Source organism: Trematomus bernacchii, unplaced genomic scaffold, assembly GCF_902827165.1.
Source record: "Trematomus bernacchii unplaced genomic scaffold, fTreBer1.1, whole genome shotgun sequence".
In the NCBI taxonomy this organism is placed as follows: domain Eukaryota; kingdom Metazoa; phylum Chordata; class Actinopteri; order Perciformes; family Nototheniidae; genus Trematomus; species Trematomus bernacchii.
The window spans coordinates 3,420,557-3,442,144 of NW_022987782.1; the positions used below are offsets into that span (position 1 = coordinate 3,420,557).

General features: G+C 41.6%; 1 protein-coding gene across 2 annotated transcripts in view; it reads left to right on the forward strand.

Annotated features, from left to right (window-relative positions):
• The first annotated feature begins 391 nt into the window (after nt 1-391).
• Nucleotides 392-21,588, forward strand: part of LOC117497385 (NIPA-like protein 2) — a 43,857-nt gene continuing 22,660 nt past the window's right edge. Inside the window, exons 1-3 of one of the 2 annotated variants that reach the window (XM_034149359.1) lie at nt 392-665; nt 19,463-19,531; nt 20,664-20,811. In XM_034149359.1, the coding sequence (XP_034005250.1) occupies nt 603-665; nt 19,463-19,531; nt 20,664-20,811 (280 nt within the window). In that variant the 5' untranslated portion in view covers nt 392-602. Of the gene's footprint in view, nt 666-19,462; nt 19,532-20,642; nt 20,812-21,588 lie in introns of both variants that reach the window. The other variant, XM_034149358.1, reaches the window with a different exon arrangement.

Genomic DNA, 21,588 nt, shown 5'->3' on the forward strand with positions numbered 1-21,588 from the left:
GATGTGCCCAGCAGGGGGCAAAGTGTTTAAAGACCAACTACAGCAATGGTAGCCAAATCAAGTCTGGGGAGCCATTGGAGGGTTTCTTTTTAATGTAAGTTCTGCATTCGGCAAATAACTGTTCATTTATGTTTAGTTTATGATGCCAGGATATGGTTTTCTGCGCTAGAGCGCTCTTTCCATGCGCAACAGGAACTGCACCTGTTCGCTTATGCTGCCTTCAAGTGCCTCTTGCAATGTTGTATAGAAGTGGCAAAATAATTTCAATTAGATGGATCTTCAATGTTATGTGTAGCAGTTGATGCTCTACTTTTTTTATTTTTTTATTGTTGTTATCCACCCCAACAAAAAAGCAACGTTTTTAAAACATGTGGACCTTCCCTGATGTTTTATAACTTAAAAAAACGATTTTTCCGACCGTACATGAAGTCAGCAGCCCTTCTGATACGAACGTGAGGAGCGTTTCCTTCTGTTCCCACTGAGGCGACGGGGACGTGGGACGGGATGAAGACATGAAGTGGAGAACAAAAGACGAATATGTGACCAGAGTAGGAGCTGCGATCTAGAAAAGTGGTATTTCCTTATAAAACGACAAGGAAAACATGGCAAATGGAAGTTCTCCAGATGCGGCTCACAGGGCGCACATCTTGGAAAACCCTCTCCGGGTGAGTCTTTAGGAAGGACAGGTTTCTCCAGAGTGGATCATGCATTACATGAGTATTTTTTGGGAGAATAGGTTAAGTCAACATATTATGTATTATATATATGTATGTATGTATGCTGAGATAAAAACCAATGTTAATGTGAAGAGAATGTCTCCATCATGGGGTGAGTCACTTATTTAAGATGTAGCTAACATAGCTTCATCTTCTTGATTCGTTGGGCACCGCGGTGAATTTAGTTTTAGGTTGGATATTCGACAGACATTCGCGGACCCGCCAGCAGCGTCAGTTTCCCGGACCCGCCAGCAGCGTCAGTTTAACGGGGAGATCTTCTCCGCGAAACGAGGCTTTCACTTAGGGACCATCAACAAATGACTTTTACAAATACACAAGAAAAATGTTCTTTTTAATAAATCGACAGCTTCTCGATCGTGTGAATGTGAAGCAAATTCATTCTAGAGCAAACATTTATTGAACACACCTCTTTTTGTTGCATTTTAATACGTTAAATACGTTTTATTAATATTTTTGATGGAAACATTTGCATATTTCTTCAATAACTGCTAGGTAGTGTGACATAATGACTCAAAATCAGTGCTGGATCAAATAACTACACTTGCTGCATAGGACACACCTCTTTTTATTGCATTTTAATACTTTAAATATTTTATATTAATATTTTGATGGAAAAATTTGCTTATTTCTTCAATAACTAATGACCTGTCATGTGGACAGGTCATTACTCCCTCTCCTTCTGTTCCCAAAATACCAACCACACTCCATTCCCTCTCTGCCTCTAAAACATTATCCTTTAGTTTTTCTCTTTCAGCTTTAAAGATGTCACAATGTAACAAGATATGTTCCACATCTTCTTTAACTCCACAGCTCCCACACTTGTCACTGTCACTTTTCCCCATGATACAGTATACAGCGTACCATTCAAAGCCGTGTGATTTAGTCTGAGTCTAGCTATCATGATTTCCTCCCTTCTGTTTCTTTCTTTATAAATATGAATTGTAATTGTCTTTTGTACTTTGTGATATTCTTTGCCTTTCTGGTCTTTCTCCCACCTTTTCTGCCAGATCTCCATCCCTTTCTTCTTAATTACTGCTTTTCCTTCTCCTTTACCAAGTTGAACTGGTAATGTTATTTCCTTTTGTAGTGCACTTTTTGCTCATTTCTCAGCACACTCCTTCCCTTTCACCCCCTCATGTGCAGGCACCCAGCAGAACTGCAGATCTATACCGCCTCTGTGAAGTCTTAACAGGCTATGATTCAGTTCTATGAGAATGTCTTCTCTGACAGTTGTTGTTGATTGTATTCTTTGTAATATGGACAATGAATCAGTGCATATCACCACCCTATCTGGTCTGACCTCTTCAACCCACTGTAATCCTATTATTACAGCAAGCATTTCTGCTGTATACACTAATAATTGATCAGACGCTCTTTTTGAGATAGATATTTTAAAGTCTGGGATGTATATACCAACTCCAACACACTCTTCTTTGGTCTTAGAACCATCTGTGTACATTTGTAGGTAATTGTAGTACTTTTAGTTCAGATACATACTTGTTTTAATTCCCACTTCATTTATTTGCCACTATTTTTACCTTTCTACAATACTCATATCTATTTTAGCTTCTGGGAAAAGCCATGGAGGAACACTACTAAATGGGCTTGCTTTGGCAAACGTGATGGTCTCCACTCCATATGCCCTCGTTCTTTCCTTACTTGTCCAGCCAAACACACGTCCCTGGGCTTCTATGTCACATGACAGAGAAGCTGTTAAAACAAAATTGAGTGTGACAGTCAGTCACATGACAGAGAAGCTATTGAAAAAATAAACAGAATTTTCCATACAAAAATGTATTCATATTAACCCTTGTATAGTGTTTCATTATTTATCTAAAGAAAAATGATATGATACATTATTTGTTCAAACTCACACTCAATGGCGTTGGCTAATTTTCTGTGAAGAACATATATCAGAACACATTTTCAATGACCACCCACTGTACACCCCCCCTACACATTTATATTACATACAGGATGTTCGGGGCTAACACAAGTGTGGAAATTGTGTGTGTGTGTGTGTGTGTGTGTGTGTGTGTGTGTGTGTGTGTGTGTGTGTGTGTGTGTGTGTGTGTGTGTGTGTGTGTGTGTGTGTGTGTGTGTGTGAGTGCGTGCGTGCGTGCGTGCGTGCGTGCGTGCGTGCGTGCGTGCGTGCGTGAGTGATCACAACTGATCAAGATGGCCAAATGATTCTCTGCTCAGAGGGCCTTGCAAATGATTTTGATGTATGAGGAAGAGGAAGGTGTTTCAGAATGTGAGGATCACATTTCTGAGAATTCTGAGTCCGACAGTGACTTTGAAGAACAGGATTAGATTGAGCATCAGCTAGTTACAAAAAAAAGACGAGCCACAGGACCAGCCGGTCAGCGGGCAAAACAACAAGTACTTTAATTCATTAATCAAGGTTCAAGGTTTTTATTTGTCATACGAACATAGCTACAGTGTAGTTATGACGATGAAAATCTTAGCTCACAGGCTTCTCCAACAATGCAACACAATAACACAGATAAACAGACAAATATAGTGCAAGTAAATAGTAAATACAAAAAGAAAAATAGTTTAAAAAAGTGAAATAGTACAATAAGAGTCTATATGCAAGTTATTGGAATGATATATTAGAGAAATAGATAAATAATTACTAAATAGCAGATGAATGTTATGGATGTTGTTTCAACAGTTCAGGTGTTTAACAGATGTTGTTTCAGCACTTCAGTTGTTTAGCAGTCTTATTGCCTGTGGTATGAAACTGTCCCTGAGTCTGGTGGTTTTAGTCAGGATGCTGCGGTAACGCCTGCCAGACGGCAGCAGACAGAACAGTTTGTGGCTGGGGTGATGGGGGTCTTTGATAATCCTGAGGGCTTTCTTCCTGAGCCGCTGGGAGTAAAGGTCCTCCATGGATGGCAGCTCCGTCCTGGTGATGTTCTGTGCAGTTTTCACCCCCCTCTGTAAGGCCTTACGATTGAGAGCGGTGCAGCTGCCGTACCAGGCCGTGAAGCAGCCAGTCAGGATGCTCTCTATGGTGCACCTGTAGAAGGTCAGGATTCTCTCTATGGTGCACCTGTAGAAGTTGCAGAGTATCCTGGAGTCCATGTTGAACCTCCTCAGCCTGCGGAGGAAGAAGAGCCGCTGTCGAGCTTTTTTGGTGATGGTGGTAGTGTGAAGAGTCATGTCAGGTCCTCAGTGATGTGGACCCCAAGGAACCTGAAGCTGCTGACTCTCTCCACCGTAGTCCCATTGATGGCGATGGGGGCGTGACCCTCTCTCTGCTGCTTCATGTAGTCCACAATCAGCTCTTTGGTTTTGCTGACGTTGAGATGGAGGTTGTTATCCTGGCAGCAAGTGTAGTTATTTGACCCAGCACTGATTTTGAGTGATTAGGTCACATGACCTGGAAGGTATTGAAGCAATATGCTCATTTTCGCATACAAATATTAATATACAAATATTTAAAGTATTAAAATTCAATAAAAAGAGGTGTGTCCTATGCAGCAAGTTTAGTTATTTTATCCAGCACTGATTTTGAGTCATTAGGTCACATGATCTAGAAGTTATTGAAGAAATATGCAAATGTTTCCATCAAAATATTAATAAAACGTATTTAAAGTATTAAAATGCAATAACAAGAGGGTGTTCAACACATGTATGCTCTAGAGTGGATTTGCTTCACATTCACTCGATCGGGAAGCTGTTGATTTATTAAAAGGAACATTTTTCTTGTGTAATTGAAAAGTCATTTGTTGATGGTCCCTAAGTGAAAGCCTCCTTTCGCGCAGAAGATCTCCCCGTCGTAATACAGCCAGCAGCAGGGGAAACTGACGCTGCTGGCTGGTCCGCGAATGTCCGTCGAATATCCAACCTAAAACTAACTTCACCGCGGTTCACTGGGCACTAGGGCTGAATGATTTGGAGATACAAATATATTTTGTAATCAGAAATGTTTGCAATATCTTTCATTATATTGAATGGAATTCTCTTTTTTGGATATTTTCTGGATATTTTCAGTGAATAATATATTAAAAATCATTGCTATGCTCTGTACAAAACAAAGAAATATTTTGAATACAATTACGATTTAGGAACAGTGAGTGACTTTAATGTACGAGACAAGAATACGTTTTAAAACATCTTTTCTAAATATAAGCTCAGCCTCAAAGCTCTGGTAATGAGTCCTGACACACCTGTCACAGGCAGTGTTGTAAAGTAACTAAGAATATTTTCTCCAGATACTTTTACTTTTGGTACTTTAACTATATTTTGATGATAATACTGTTCTACTTTTACTTGAGTAACATTTTGATTGCAGGACCTTTAGTGTAACAGAGTATTCCTACACTCTGGTACCTCTACTTTTACTTAAGTACACGATCTGATACATTTCTTTTATTTGGAACTTTTGACTTAAGTAGACTCTCTCTGTTTGAGTTGGTAATATAAAGTGTCTTCCGTGTTCGTGGGGGGAGGGGTGTGTGTGTGTTTGGTAATGTCCTGCTATGTGTGTCAGACCTCATACAGACACACACATTCTCCTCGTGCTCCTCTTCCCCTGTCAGAGTGTTTTTCTCTTTCTGTCCTCTGTGTGACATCACCAGTGTGGGGCAGGGAGAGAGAGAGAGAGAGAGAGAGGAGGAGAAATGAGAGGCGTGTGTAATGAGTAATGGTGGGTTGTGAGAGAATAGATCTACTGTAAGAGTCCTGAGCAGCTGGCTAATGGTCGCAGCTACCCACATCCCAGAGAACATCTCCTGTCCAGGGGACAATGTCTGTCTGTCTGCGTCTCTGAGCTGAACATGTTGAGGAGTTTCTCAATGCCTGACTTATTTTCCAATTGGTTGGATCGCGTGCTACGACATGAAAACATAAAAAGGAAGACATCCACAATCTCTGTTGTTTTGGTGCAAAGGGTTGCTGGATAACATTACCTATAATTGTTATACACCTATAGAAGAAACACTTTATTAATCCCTTACAGGGAAATTTCTTTCCCCACTCTGTTGTGTTTACACACACAGGGGAGGATATACATGCACAAACACAGAGGATATACATGCACACACACAACCACATGCAGATAGGAGAGGTGGCAGAGCAGAGAGGCTGCCAGGTACCCAGCGCCAAGGGAGCAGTTTTGAGGTTAGGTGCCTTGCTCAAAGGCCCCTCGGCAGTGGCCTTGGAGGTGAACTGGCACCTCTCCAGCTACCAGCTCACTCCATTTTTTTTTGGTCCGATCGGGACGTGAACCGGCGACCCTTCGGTTCCAAGACCAAGTCCCTACCAAGTCCCTACAGACTGAGCCACTTCCGCCCCCTATAGTGAAGCTACTCAATACATTTTGACTTGTATATATTCAAAGGCACCAAGTAGTACACATTAGGACAATATTAAGTAATGTCTTGTACACAGAATATATGAAAATGTAATGGACATTAGGCCATAACATTCTTACTCCCTGCGCAATAAATCACGTTTATATTTTAAAGACCCCTCAGCCCTTAGGCCTCCTTCACACGGGAACGTTTGCGTTTATGCACAGTATGCGTATTCTAAAAAGTCTTCCGTTCACATGCATTCGTTTCATTTAACGTGTCTGTTCAAACGAGACCGCTGGAAACGCTGTAGTACATATGCCGGGACTGTAAGTGGCGCTGTAACTTCCGCCAAAATACACCAAAAGCAGCGAAGAAGAGCAGCCCGAGCAGCCCCGCAGCAATGTTGCCATGGCTACCCTTCTGTTTAGTCCCCGCGGTGTATTTAGCAACATGTAGTTCATGTAATTCTCCATGTCCACTTGTTGCTGATGGTTGTGGTAGAGGAGCTGTAGATTTTGCACTAATATCTGTAGCATGGTCAGTAGCAGTAGCACTAGCAGTAGCTACTGACAGGAGGAAGTGTGTGTGGCGATTGCTGGTATTCAGCGGGATATAGTAATTTCCTCAGCATATGGATAAATGCAACGGGGAAGTTAACTGAAAGAAACCGAATCTGTGGATATTGCATCAACCGACCAAGAAGCACGTCTCCGTGGAGAGGACGCGCTCAGAAAGAGAGATATTCTCTACAAACACCGGGTGAGATCGCTCCTTTGTCAATATAATGGATCAATGCATGAAATCTGACTCTGTTTATTTTGTTTAAGGAGTATATTGGGCGTTAACAATTCTGGTTTGCCTTTTATAATATTATTTCATTCAAGAACCCCTTGTGCGTTTAATTAACACAGCTATTTTTGATAGTTGCTACAGCAGTGAGCAGGAGAGGTGGGGCTATCGTTATTTTTTCAGGAAATATTCGTATAGAGGTGATTACACGGACTCGGTTGACCCCCCAGAGCGTTTCGTTTGCAAATCTATCCACCTTGGGACCCGTTATCGTTTGTGGGGTCAGTTTCTATCGGCCTCGTGTAAATAATAGGGCTATACGCACGCGAAACTATGCAGATACAAGCCGTTTTCTCCTCGTGTAAACGGCGCCTCAAACTCCTTAGACGTAATACGCATGAGGTCGTTACATTTTGAATGTGCTCTTCATCACCTCTATTGGATGTTTATCACATATTGCAAGTCTAACTTGGTAGTGAGTAAATCATCTGACATTGAGTTCTCTCTCAGCCTTTGTTCAGACAGCATTGAGGTCAGCAAGGATTTACAAAGGTGGTGTTGGAAATGTTGTAAGCGTGTTCTTTATGCTCAGATTTGCTGTCAGGCAACTCTTTTATTATTCAGTTAACCTAACATCAAATTGACCTAAGAAAATAAGAATTTCTCCTTCTGCCCTTTTCTTTCCCTACCGATCTATTTCTCCAAGCTGAGACCTCTTCTGTAGCATCACCTTTGAGCAGAAACAGACAGGCTCCGGAGATAAGCCCATCAGGGAGGGACAGACCCCCATTGTTAGGGGACACAAAGGGCAACACTGTCCATCTGTCTGTCTTTGAGTCAGTGTCCTATAGGATTAGTGCTTCAGCATTATTCATAATAATAATAATAACTTGAATTAAAGGTGGGGTAGGTAAGTTTGAGAAACCGGCTTGAGATACACTTTTTGTTATATTCCATGCAATGCTCTTAACATCCCGATAGCAATGAATCTGTGGAAGCCGTAGTACTGCAAAAAGCACGACCAATCATTTTAGCCGGCCCGGCTAAAATAACTGGATGGCCTACCTGCCTGTCAGCCTTCCATCTGTGCACAAACTTATCTCGTGCCCTCATTGGTCAGGTTCGTGTGTGTTGGAGGAGGGGCTCTGTAAGGAAGTGGCAGTTTTTTCCGGCTGTGTATTTTCAAATTCTAGCACACTCGAGCTGGTTTCTCCAAAATTACCTACCCCACCTTTAACATAGCACCTTTTAAGTGCGCTATACATACTTTTGGTCTGATTAATTTATTATAGTTTGTTCTTTACAGTACGCTTGCAAAAAAGGTCCGTCACTAGAGTTGCGTGTGTGTAGTACATGACTGGATGATACTTGTCCTTACCAGGTTAGATGTGGGGTACATGATCAAGGTAAGAGTCTGTCTGATGCTCAGAAAAAAAGAGGGAGAGGTGAGTGAGGCGCAGCGGCTGCTAAAGCCAGTCAGGGACAGTGACCAGAACGGTGTGCTGGACGACAGTGCGTGTATACATCGGGTTGTGAGAGATATAACGGTGGGTTACGTATTGTAACCCTTTTTATATAAGCACAGGCGGAGCCCTCTACTCAGGGGCACTGTCTGTCCTATACCGCTCGCTGAAGAGAGGTGTAGGATGATGGTCAGGAGGCGAGGCCTCCTTTTATACGGAGGTGAGATGCGCGCACATTCAGGTAGGCACGCCCCGGGGCCGGCTACGTCTATAGAAATCTCAGTGGGTGAATGCTTGCATGATAAGGTAGTACCCATAGAGTCCAGTAGAGGGCTCCGCCTGTGCTTATATAACAAGGGTTACAATACGTAACCCACCGTTTTGTCAGTGGAAGACATTTGCACTGTTGCATCTTGGTCTTCCCCCTGTTCGTTTATTCCATTTTATTTGAGGGATGTCTCCCATTCCTCTCTGACACACCCTGTACTGAGTGTCCTGTCAGAGTGGGTGACGTCAGGGATCCAGCTGTGCGCCTCTCGCCTGCCTCTCAGCACGCAGAGAGCGGCCCTTTTTCCCTCTTATGAGAGGGATGTTAACTTTTTTCCCTCTCTGACACACTTTGTACGAAGTGTTTTGTCAGAATGAGTGATGTCAGGAATCCAGCTGTGAGCTCTCCTGCCTGTCTACACGCAGAGAGCTGCCCTTGTTCCCCTTCTTTTATCGCTGGACAAAGTGTGACCTTCGTCTATACTTTTTCACAGTGGCAGGTTTGTATTGTTCCCAGTCTTCGTCCCCTCATGGAGAATATTCATGTTATGCTATATTCCAGGGACTGTGATGCGCCACTCGCATGGCGCAATAGGCATGGGTTATTATCTGAGTAGGTGTGTCTGTGCTTCTGGTACCGGGCGGACCCAGTGGGCGATAGCCTTAGAGGGCGAAGCCTATACGAAATAGAACTGAAGTTACCTACTGTAACTCCAGCTTCTATGAGTATAGGCGTTGCCCTCTAAGTTCTGGGCCCCACTGGCTCCACGAATAGCTGAAGAAAAGCTGTTTGTGTGGGAGCAGATTGTCGGGCCTCCTTCCTATTTATACCAGAAGTGAGTCCGAGGGTGGGGCCCACCTCGCAGGTGGGCGTGGACTACAAGTGTTTCAGTGCTGCGCGGGTGCGCAGGGGATTACCCAATAGCGATAGCCTTAGAGGTCTACGCCTATACTCATAGAAGCTTGAGTTACAGTAGGTAACTTCAGATGTTTATACTACATATGTTCACACACAGACAGACAGACAGACAGACAGGGACACACACACACACACACACACACACACACACACACACACACACACACACACACACACACACACACACACACACACACTGAACATCTCTACCACACACACACACACACACACACACACACACACACACACACACACACACACACACACACACACACACACACACACACACACACATGTCACCATGGTAACCTTTGATCTCTGGGCTTACTATGAAGGTAGATATGGTGCAAAATGCGAGAGCGTGTAAAACCTGATGTGAGCACTTGCAGAAAAAAAATCTGAGCTTGTGTGCATACATTTACACTTGTATAAAATATCCACGTATCTGTGAACCAAATTTGAAGTCACAGAAGAAAAAAAAGTTTTGTAGCTTGTCGAAAAAAAATGAATTTAGTGATGAAATGTTCACTTGCAGAAAAAAATATATTTTTAAAATATATTTTCCATTACAACTGCAACTTGGTTATTACAACCTCTCAAATCAGTCATTACAATTTCACGAATCTGCTCGCCTTGACTTTTGCTACACTTCTTGCGATGAATGTGTCGCTAGGGATGGGTATCGTTAAGGTTTTAACGGTACTACTACTTTTATCGATACAACTTATCGGTCCGGTCTTTTAACGGTACTTTTATCGGTTCTTTTGGAGAGAAAAATGAGGTAAACTAACTATATGTTGTATGTCAGGGACTACGGATGGAAATGATCTCAAAGCCAAAATCCGGCATATTTACACTTGAAGCATTATTTGTCTAAAGTGTTCATTAATGTGCATTGTCCCTATTCAAATAAACGATTAAATGAAAAATGAAAATAAACAAATTGTGAACAAAACTAACATCGCTTTTTATTTAAATGAAATACATAATATTTCACATCAAAAGAAACAACAACGTTTTAACAAATCGTATTAAATAATCTGATGACAGAACTGTAAACAGAATGGCTGAAACTTTAACAAAATAAATAACTCAGTTACCTCTAATCATTAACCCATGTTTGTATAATTGAGTTAATACCTGAAAAGTTACTTGTGGATGGGGCTACAGAGTTACCTCTAATCATTAACCCATGTTTGTATCATTGAGTTAGCTCCGTGTGTTGCTGCTAGCATACATAATATACCTGACGTGGAAACGTTACTCGTGGATGGGGCTACAGAGCTACTAGAAAGACAGTCGAAAACGGTGCATTTCTCCGTCTGAATGTGGTGCACTTTTGCAAGATGTTTAGACAAATTGCTTGTGTTACCGCCCTTACATGCTAAACTCTTATTGTACTTTACCCCTAGATTCCACCGGGTCCTTCTGCGGCGCGTTACGGGCGCGTTACGGGCGCGTTACGGGCGAGTTACGGCTGCGCCACGGTGCTCACGGCGATCGCGGCCACTCTAGTCAATGGGTGCTATTCCACCACACGCGGCGCGTTACGGCTCAGAAGCGTCCCAGAAGCGTCCCAGAAGCGTCTCGGCGCAGGGCTCCTCTAAAATTAGGATGAATCCTATTTTTGACGCGGCGCAGCCGTAACGTAAGGTCGGGCAGGCAGGAAGTGGAACGTTCAGAGCATATATAGCATATATATATATATGTACACACACACAAACTAATTTTGCAGACCCTATCCCTCCGTAGTCTTTCAATCTAGGGGTTAGGCAACGAGCGAAACGGGTAAAGTTTAACCACACCTCGGAGCGCTTAGTTCTCTCCGCCATCTCCTCCGTGTGTGTGTGTTGCTGCATGTAGCAGCTGCGTGTGTGTAAACTGCCCCGCCCCCTCGCAAGCAGGCGGGGGAGAGAGATCTCTCGTCTGGATTGGAGAGATCGAAAATACAAAACGCATTTTGCAGTCTTTTTGCATGTTAGAAACTGCAATATAATGTTTGTGTAGCAATAATACACATGACATATTTTTTACATGTCTCCAGTACCGATAAAAAGACCGATAACGTCGGAGCTTAACGGTACCACGGTCTTTAATAATTCAGCCCCGGGGCCCGTTTAATACCGGGGCTCGGTACCCATCCCTATGTGTCGCTAAAGTAATTTTCACCTGTAGATGTGTGGGAGGGAGGGGGGTTGGAGCGAAGGGGCGGAGCTATCAGAACGAGGAGGCTCAAGCTCGGGTCAGTCACAAACAAGTGACTACTGTTGCCCCTTTCACACCAACGCAGCTCCCGTTCTAGCTCCGTGCTTCGCTCACAACAACAACAATGGGGGACTGCGTCGGGTCGATGATCGTGTTGCTTTTAATCATACGAAGCCAGATTAAATTAAATAACGACTTCTCCAACCTTATACTTTTCTCCAGAGTGCCGTGGTTCATTGTTTATTAATGTGTTACAGCGGCATTTACCGACCGCTGCAGTGCTGGCTGCTCTTCCACGGGAGTTTATTCTCCCGTTAACTCACAGCAGCGGCCGCTGTAAAGTATTCACTGTCTGACTGTCACACAAGCAGCTGATAAATATCCCCAATTCCCCTTAAGTGAATGTGTGTCAGTCTGAATTGACGCTGTTTGGCATCACAACGCTGTTATGAAAGTTTCTCTGGTATAAAATGGGTGATGTTAGCATAGCAACCGAAGCTACACTGACTATATTGACTAGGCTACTTGTTGCTTTAACTTGTGGCATAAGCCGTTTTCTACAGGTACATTTTACCGCCGTATTTTTCATTATGATTCTACTTGTGATAGTCGGACATGACAACCTGTGCATGTATTGATTCCATCCGATAGCTGCTATAATACAAAACAAAACGTCTGCCTGCTCTCCACAATGATCAATAACAGCGAACAGATGGTCAAAGTATAGGTACAAATAAACAGAATCACACGAAGCCTGGTTACTGGTTAGTGTTGCCTGACTTTATAAAGTGTGTTTTTTTTACAAGTGTGTGGTAGCGTTCTAGTCACTTTGCTCAGCGCTACTGCTTGTTTCAACTTTTATTTGCCTTACTGTGCATAAACTGTTAGTTCAGGTTAATCTCGGCCCCCTCCGACGTAAGCGTGACGTATGCGGTTCTTGCCTCGAGACTAGACCGACACTTTTTTCGAGCTTGGTAAGAACCGGTTTTCGGGGAAAAGAGCCGGCTCCGCTGTGGCGTGAACAGGAAAAATCGGTGCTTATCAGGCACAAGCTCTGAACCGGCCCTGGAACCGCGTTGGTGTGAAAGGGGCAACATGCGGGGCCCCGCAGTCATCCGGTTCGACCTGACATGGCTGTGTGACTGACCCGAGCTTGCGCCTCCTCGTTTTGATAGCTCCGCCCCTTCGCTCTAACCCCCCTCCCTCCCCCACATCTACAGGTGAAAATTACTTTAGCGACACATTCATCGCAAGAAGTGTAGCAAAAGTCAAGGCGAGCAGATTCGTGAAGTTGTAATGACTGATTTGAGAGGTTGTAATAACCAAGTTGCAGTTGTAATGGAAAATATATTTAAAAAATATATATTTTTCTGCAAGTGAACATTTCATCACTAAGTTCATTTTTTTTCTACAAGCTACAAAACTTTTTTTTCTTCTGTGACTTCAAATTTGGTTCACAGATACATGGATATTTTATACAAGTGTAAATGTATGCACACAAGCTCAGATTTTTTTTCTGCAAGTGCTCACATCAGGTTTTACAAGCTCTCACATTTTGCACCATATCTACCTTCATAAATGTTCCTACTCTTCCAGTTTAACATTTCACTTTCAAGTTTTCAACAAAGTCATTGCAATGCATTTGAGCTGTAACAATTTGATTAAAATCATTTCACTTTTCTACATTTCTCCGCTAAGTTCAGCAACACACTTTCTGTAGCTAAAAGCAGCTACAGAGACCATTCAACTAATAAAATATTCAGCTTTTTCTGCATTTTCAGCTAAATTCAGCAACAAATGTACACAGTTTACAGCATTCGCACGCATTTTCAGCAGGAAATGTATTTTCTAGTTACCTATACCCTTCCATTGATTTAAAAGCCACCCCATTGATTCTGTGAATGGAATATTTCACATTTGCAAAACTGTTAGGTGTTTTATTAGCTTCATTATTTAGAAATAATTTAATAGTTTAGAAATGTGGAGGCCTTGGGTAACGGGTAATTCTGAAGCTAATTTGAACTACTGTACTCTCTCTGAGTACGTTTTATTTACAATAATGCTATTTGAAATATGTACTCAACACACTCCTATAAATGTAGTGGAGTCGAAGTATAAAGACGGATAAAATGGGAATGATGTAAAAAACCTTAACATAGTTTAAATATAGTACAGTAGTTGAGGTAGTTACTTTCAACCATTGCATAAATGAGGTGGCCTTATCTTGTAATCCTTCACATTCATCTACCGTTCAGTGACGTTCAATTACAGGAAAGTCTTGAGACATCAGTGTGAAATCTAAAAAGTGAAACAAAAAATAGATTGCAAAAACGATAGCTTTGTTGTGTGAAGTCTCTTGCTTACCTTAGGTAAAGTGTGTAATGTTTGTGTAAGCCGCAAGCCAAAGGCCCTCCCAGTGACCCCGCCTCGCGGCTGTGTTTGCTCTTCTTGTAACAGGAAGCTCTCTCCCTGTGTATCCTCCTCTCTCACACACTCTCACACTCATCTCACTGTTTCGTAAAGCATTTGGCTGGTTCGGTCCCTACTGGGACCACAGGTACATGCGTTTTCTCGCTCTGTTCCCCAAACATTGGACAACAAACAAACAAATGAAAAATAATTACATTTAATTTTATAAATATATTTGCTGGCATGCATAATTTACTTTTGCTTAATTTTAAATAAGATGATTCCCTCCTCACACTTCAAATTGCAGTTTCTGTGTGAAGACTCTGTGAATCTCTCTCTCTCTCTCTCTCTCTCTCTCTCTCTCTCTCTCTCTCTCTCTCTCTCTCTCTCTCTCTCTCTCTCTCTCTCTCTCTCTCTCACACACACACACCTGGCCCTGTCAGTTCAAGCCGGCAGCCTCCTGGCGGGCTCAGTAACAGCAAATCAGTGGGTCACTTACACTCCGTCCTGTAAAGCTTGACAAGGTTATTGATCTTAGTTTAGTGAACAGAGAACAGCTGGCCTGATGCATGATGCTGTCTCTCTGATCATGAATGATCACAGAGCCGTAGTTAGCTCCTACAGTACAGACAGCCCACCACTTTCTGTGTCTCAAAGGTTGAAGCAAACAGATATTTCAATTTTGATTAGATGTGAGGATGGGACTTTTATCTTTCTTCACATTCAGACGACAGATCCGGTTGCAATAGATGTGTCTGTGTCCAACATATCTTGATGTTTGTCCAGGTAAAGAAAATATTATTTGTTCAAAAATAAAGCCATGCATGTTTGCACAAGATTCAAGTCTAAAGTAATGAAATACCTGAGTTTGTGCAAGTCTGAAGTACGTAACAGTTGTGTAGCTAGGACGGAGGATGTTCAGTCTCAGACCTCCACCTCTCCCGCAGAGATACAAACTCATATTCTGCCCCTGTACAGAGCAACCTGAGGATGAGAGCCTGTGACACTACTGGTCCCCATAAAAGAAAAGTTACCATCATCATTTTGTCTGAGAGAGGGCAGAGAGTTATGGCTGTTTTCCTTGTTGAGAGGGTGGGCTTTGGCCTTCACTTATTTACTACAAGAGTCTGCTATAATGACAGCTCCTCTCTGTGGTGAAAAGAGATGTTTCATCTTTTCACAGAGGATATTTAATGATATGCCCTGACAGAGCCCTAGATGACCTCTGGATTGTGTGATACTGATCAACTGTTGTGTTTTTATGTGTGTTACACTCAATTCATTGTGGTGGCCTTTGACCGCAGTATTCTTATCAATTTTTTTACAATATCAGATGGATATTAGTCACAATAATCTGGCAGAATTGACTTCTGAACCTGTGCTGTCCTCTTTCCCATTTTTTCTTACTATTCGGATCTCCATCACTCTCATTTTGCAGCTCCTCTGTCTCCTTTGTTTTAATTCCCATTACTGCATATCCTCTGTCTCTGTTGTCTCTCTCCTTCTTCTCTCTCGTAATACACTCTAGGGAAATACTGTATGCTGACACTTCTTCAGTGATTACGTTTCTTTCTTTAAGTTTTTCATCAATCACAATGCTTTCTTTGTCAAAGGTGGGTGGAGAAAATTGTATTTTTATCACCTAAAATCACATTTCCACTTGGCAATCATTTTCCAATATATGGGAGAAAGTAGCGGCCTATTCTTGAGACACTAAAAACGAATGGATCTGGTTTTTCTTTCCACCACAGTTGAGACAGAAGGATCTCAAGATAGGGGGGAGTTTTGGGGGGCATTACTTCTCTAGCCACAGGGATCCATTGAACCTATTCAAATTAGCCTTAACATTTACCAAAAGATGATTTTCTCTTGGCAGGATTTTGCACTTTTCAGGTCCCCTGTTTGAACAAAATCCTCCTACAGTTTTCATCAGATCAACTCAAATGTCATCATAAGACCTTGAGGATCAAAAGTTTCAAAAGCTTTAGGCTACATCCAACTCCCTTGCGGTGGCGTGGCAACAAAAAAGCGTCTTTCACCCTTGAAACAGAAGTCGCTGTAACTCCACCATATTCGTATAAGCTCCAAATTTCTCATGGAGGACCAGAGTCCAGGCCTGAAGACAGCTGCATGTCAATATTCACTCATCGACCAAGCGCCACCTACTGGCAGCAGGAAGTAAGATGTTTTGGTATTTAATGTCCTTCTCCTTTCATATTATTCATAACTCTCCGAATTTGGTATGATAAGCTTTCAGAGGTTAGGGAAGCTCCATAGAAAAAGTTGTGTGTCTGTGTTGCGTGGCTTTGGCTGTGGCGGCGTGAGAAAGAGATGGAAAATGATGATACTTCGCCATGAACAATCAAACTGCATTAGCTCATGGTCAAAACTTTGGATGTGCAAGGGCCCGATCATCACTGCTTGCAGCTTTAATTAACACTTAGTGAGGATGTAAGTGATCAACAAAAGTATTTTTCAGGCCAACGGCAAGGCTAAAGCAAACATTTCCTAATCTGTTGTTGGCAATAATATCAGCTTTTTTTGCGGCTCCGACTTTGGTCAGATGAATTTCATACCTAGTTTGTTATAATCTACTAAAGTTAGGCACCATACAAGATGAATAAATCCCAGATTTTGTTATCTACACTGACTTCTAGACTGTATGCTCAAAGGAAGTCTCATGGCTAAACCAATCTTTGTTTCATCATTATCTTAGCATTTTCATTGTGAGCTTGTAAGAATTTTATCATCATCAGTTTCTAAGTAAAGCCTCCTTGAACTACTAGCATGGCCGTAGACTTTCGACCAGTGTTAATTTCGTAGACGAAAACTATGACGAAAAATGTTCGTCAACGACCTTTTTTACATGACTAAGACGAGACGATGACGAGCTAAAAATAGATTCTTGATAACGAAAACTTTGACGAAATGTATATTTAGTTTTCGTTGACGAGATGAGACGGGACTAAGGTGTTAATTGTGGACTGTCGGACATTCAAAATGCAGGGTATTTCCCCCCAATTGTCCGTCTTGTCTGTCAAAATGCATCTTACGTTTCTAACTTGCAATATCATTATTTCCGCTCTCTTCACTCCAGAAGAGCGATCTGTGTGCGGGGGGCGGGGCCTCACTCTCTCTCTGTGTGCGGGGGGCGGGGCCTAACAGACACGCTGCAGCGGCACACAGAGATCTGCCGGGGACGGAGCGTTCAGAAGTATAGAGACACTCTACAAGGCTCGATGTGGACAAAGCTTGTTTGCCATTAGTGTTTTCGTGTTAGCGCGTTGACACGAGTAGAGTAGTCTGTCCAAACAGCCGGCCAAAAGGCGCCATATTCAGTCGGAGAAATGCACAATTTTCGACTTCCTTAACTCGTAGCTCTGTTGCCCCAATTACGAGTAACGTTATCACATCAGGTGTGCAGAGGTGGGAGAAGTAGGCTACTCAGATCTTGTAGTTAAGTAAACAAATACCATAGTGTAGGAAGAGTTCCTCAAGTAAAAGTATGATCATCAAAATATAGTTAAAGTAGCGACAGTAGTCATTGTGCAGATTGGTCCATTTCAGAATAATATATATGATATGTTTTATAATGATTGATCATTAAAGTGTTCTCAAAGCTGGTAAAGGTGCAGCTAGTTTGAAGTACTTTGTATACTGCAGGGTAGCTTGTGAATTTACTCCAGGTGGAACTAAAGTCTGATTTAACACTTGATTATATTTCACATCATTCATCCAAATCTGTAAAGTAACTAAAGGTATTAAATACATGTAGTGGAGTAAAAGTACACCATGTACCTCTGAACTGTAGAGGAGTAGAAGTACACAGTAGCAAAACATTTAAATACTCCAGTAAAGTACAAGTACCTGAACATTTTACTCAAGTACAGTACAATATTTTAACATAATTATATATATTTCATTTATTTCACATTTAGATAAAGCAATTAATTCGGTTAACAATTTGTTAGTTTTTCCCTTTAAAAAATAACAAAAAGTAAATACAAGAATACCGTTAAAGTACCGGATCGATAAGCAGTATCGATAAGACTAGTAGTACCGTAGAAAACCTTAACGATACCCATCAAAGAGAGTGAAATGTTGCTTTACGAATTTCAACACTTGATGCTGTCACATTGATTCCGATTTCAGAAACCTGTATTTGCCTAACTGAATTGGTTTAAAGAGAGAAAACATTTTGACTAAAAGTTGACTAAAATTTCCGTCTAAAGACTAAGACTAAGACTAAATCAAAAACAGCTGCCAAAATTAACACTGCTTTCGACTGCTGTGACACTATCAACTTCTTCCAACAATTCTCGCTACATTACCGGAGTACCATCTGTAAACCTTGTGATATCACAAGGGTGTCTGTGAGTCTAAAGGTGTGTACTAACCTGCATCAAGACCTCTGTGAGGTGTTGTATATTGTGGGAGAGATAAGGGTGGGAGTGTGTGTTTGTTTGCTGCTCTTTACTGCATGTGACTGTGAGAATAAACATTTGTATATCAAGAACCTTTTAAGCATCTGAATTAGAAACACACACACACACACACACACACACACACACACACACACACACACACACACACACACACACACACACACACACACACACTGTGCCTTCTAACAGAGCAGCAATAGGCGCTTTCATACCAAGTACTTTTCCAAGGAATAGTTCCCGGAACTTTTCCCCGGAACATTTTTTTTTCCTGGAACTATCTAGTAAATCGTGTTCACACCGGAATAAGTCCCTGAGGGAGCAGCTGACGTCACTTATTCTTCTTCTTCTGCTTTGGGTTTACTGGCAGACCGCAAACAACTTCACGGCGTATACTGCCACCCGAAGTCCCCCGGCCGGAAGTCCCCCGGAGTTGAAGACTCCCAGCAGCTTCTACTGAAGCCTTCCGAGTAAATCGCCAGAAGCGCCGACACCTCCTCATCACTCCACCACTCCCATGTTTTCTTTTGTGTTGCCATAAGTTAGTATATCTCTGTTGGTGCGCTGGGCTAATGCTAATGCTAATAATGCTAATGCGAGCAAATAAAATGGCGGCTTCACGAAAACCTTTCAGAGTTTTACGGGGCGTGGTTTGCAATAGCAGGGACTAAAACGGGGTGAAAAGGTTCGCAAAAAAAAGTTCTAGTTCCAGATATTTTTGGTGTTAACGCAAAATCTCAGGAACTATCGGAACTATTCCTGGGAAAAGTACTCTCACAAAACAATAGTCTCTGTGGTTGTCTTGGAAATGGCAGATGTGACAGCTGGAGGGAAGCCTTGCAGGGAGTATTATGGGGTGTTTGGAGTTGTTGTGTGACAAGTAGAATGTTACCTAATCTTGCCTGATTACTGTTTGTTCCCACAGACCTATCTCCTGGGAATCATTATCTCCATATGTGGGAACATCCTCATCAGCATTTCACTCAACATACAGGTAAGAAGCACCAGAACCCAGCTGCACTTAGAGTCTTTGAAGAGTTACTTATAGACTGCCTTTTTCCTGACGGTATGCTTTATTTCAAGTTGATTCTCTGTGTTCATTATAAGAAAGTGACTGTGTGTTCTGCTGACATGCTACAGCAGCCATTTTGCAGCTTAAGAATTGTAATGAATTAAAGTGAATATTTAAAATCTACTTAATATTCATATTGTGAAAAGCAATACAATTGTCCACTTAAAGAACCAAACTGCAATGTTTTTGTGCTTTCATAAGGATCAGGGAGCATAATAGGTATTATAATAAAGTACAGACCTACTTTACTATAATGCTTATGATGCTCTCTGATCTTTTGAAGGCAATATTTCAAGTGACTTGAACGCCATTGTTTTTAATCCGCTTCCCAATAAATATTCATGAGAAAAAACTCATTTTGAGAAAACGACCTTTAAAGATTGCTGTGAGGCGCTACCTAAACCCTCCTGTTCTTTGGATGACAGCTTGCGCATCGACGCACTCCGTGAAGGTAACATTGCTTCGTGCAAGTGACAATTGTTGTCATCTTCTCTGTGAACGTTTTTATCGCTGTTCTTTTGCCATTTTGAGATTTACATGTCAAGTCATTTAGAAAGTTAATTTGATTATTTTAATACAAACATACATAGATGATTGCCTCTGCCAGACTGAGAAGCTTTAAAGGCTGAGCTATAAATACATTAACTGATAAATGATCATCGTTTTTGTTTTCCTAGCGTGATTCAGATAATAGCAAAATGTCCTTTTTCTTTTAAATTTCATCCTGTTTATCATCAGGTCTTATATATTTGACTGGCCCTAAACAGAACAAAACGTGGACCTCAAGTAATTTGTAGTATTTCAGGAAGTTGTTTGTGATCATAATATGGAAAATCTGCCATTACTGTAATTTTTAGGTAAAAATTCTACATTAATATTATATATCAGGACTGTCCTGACTAAATAAAAATGTGATAACTCGACATTATCGATTTGTTGATTTAATTGACAATCTTTACAACTACATTTTTATAATCACATGAGGTCCCTAGGATATGATGCTGCTGGCTCCTGCTCCCTCTCTCTCTGACAGAAATATGCCCATGTGCGTCAGTCCCAGCGTGGATCGAAGCCCTACTACACCTCTGGGACGTGGTGGTGCGGCGTGGCTCTCATGGGTTTCGGGGAACTGGGGAACTTTGCTGCCTACGGCTTTGCCCCAGCATCACTCATAGCCCCGCTAGGCTGTGTGTCTGTCATAGGTAGGTGCAACCTTTCCCCCCTCATGCATTTTCCACCAAGGCACGACGACAGGTACAGGAAGTGATGCCATGTGAAGTCTGCTCTTCTTCTGATCTTTCCTAAGCAGTCCAGAGCGTACATTATGTGCTGAAAGTCTGAAAGGTTTTCCTCTATATGTGGCATTTCATAAAATTCACTCAAGTACATTATGAAACAGATTTAAAGTTATAGTAACATTAACGTTTAGAAGATTTCCATACATTTAAGTGAACGTTCTGGCTCATTCTGGAATAGCCTCCCAACTGAGATACGGGATACTCTCAATAGTTTTAAAGGTCAACTCAAAGAATGGTTGAGAAACAAACAGACGTGCAATCACCGCTAAATGCACTTTAATACAGGGGTATCTTCTCTTGCACTTTATGTATCTCTTGTATCTTCTCTTGCACTTTATATGTTATTGCTGCCATATTGTATTGCCATGTGATAAATACTTGTGTATGCTGCTCTTGCTCTTTTGCACTTTTTGCATAATGTATTTGTTTTTGCTATGTTTATAAATGTCATTTTCTTATGTGATGGAAAGTAGCTAAATCTGGCATATTTACACCTGAAATATTTATTGTTTTAAGTGTTCATTAATGTGCAATGTCCCTAGAAAAAAACAAAAAACGTTTATATGTTCACTCCAAAAAAAAACGAAAAGAGGCATTGTTGCGCTTCCAAGCTATTAGTTTTACTTATAACTATTACTATATATACACCTGATTGACAGATAGACGTCTCAACAATATTCT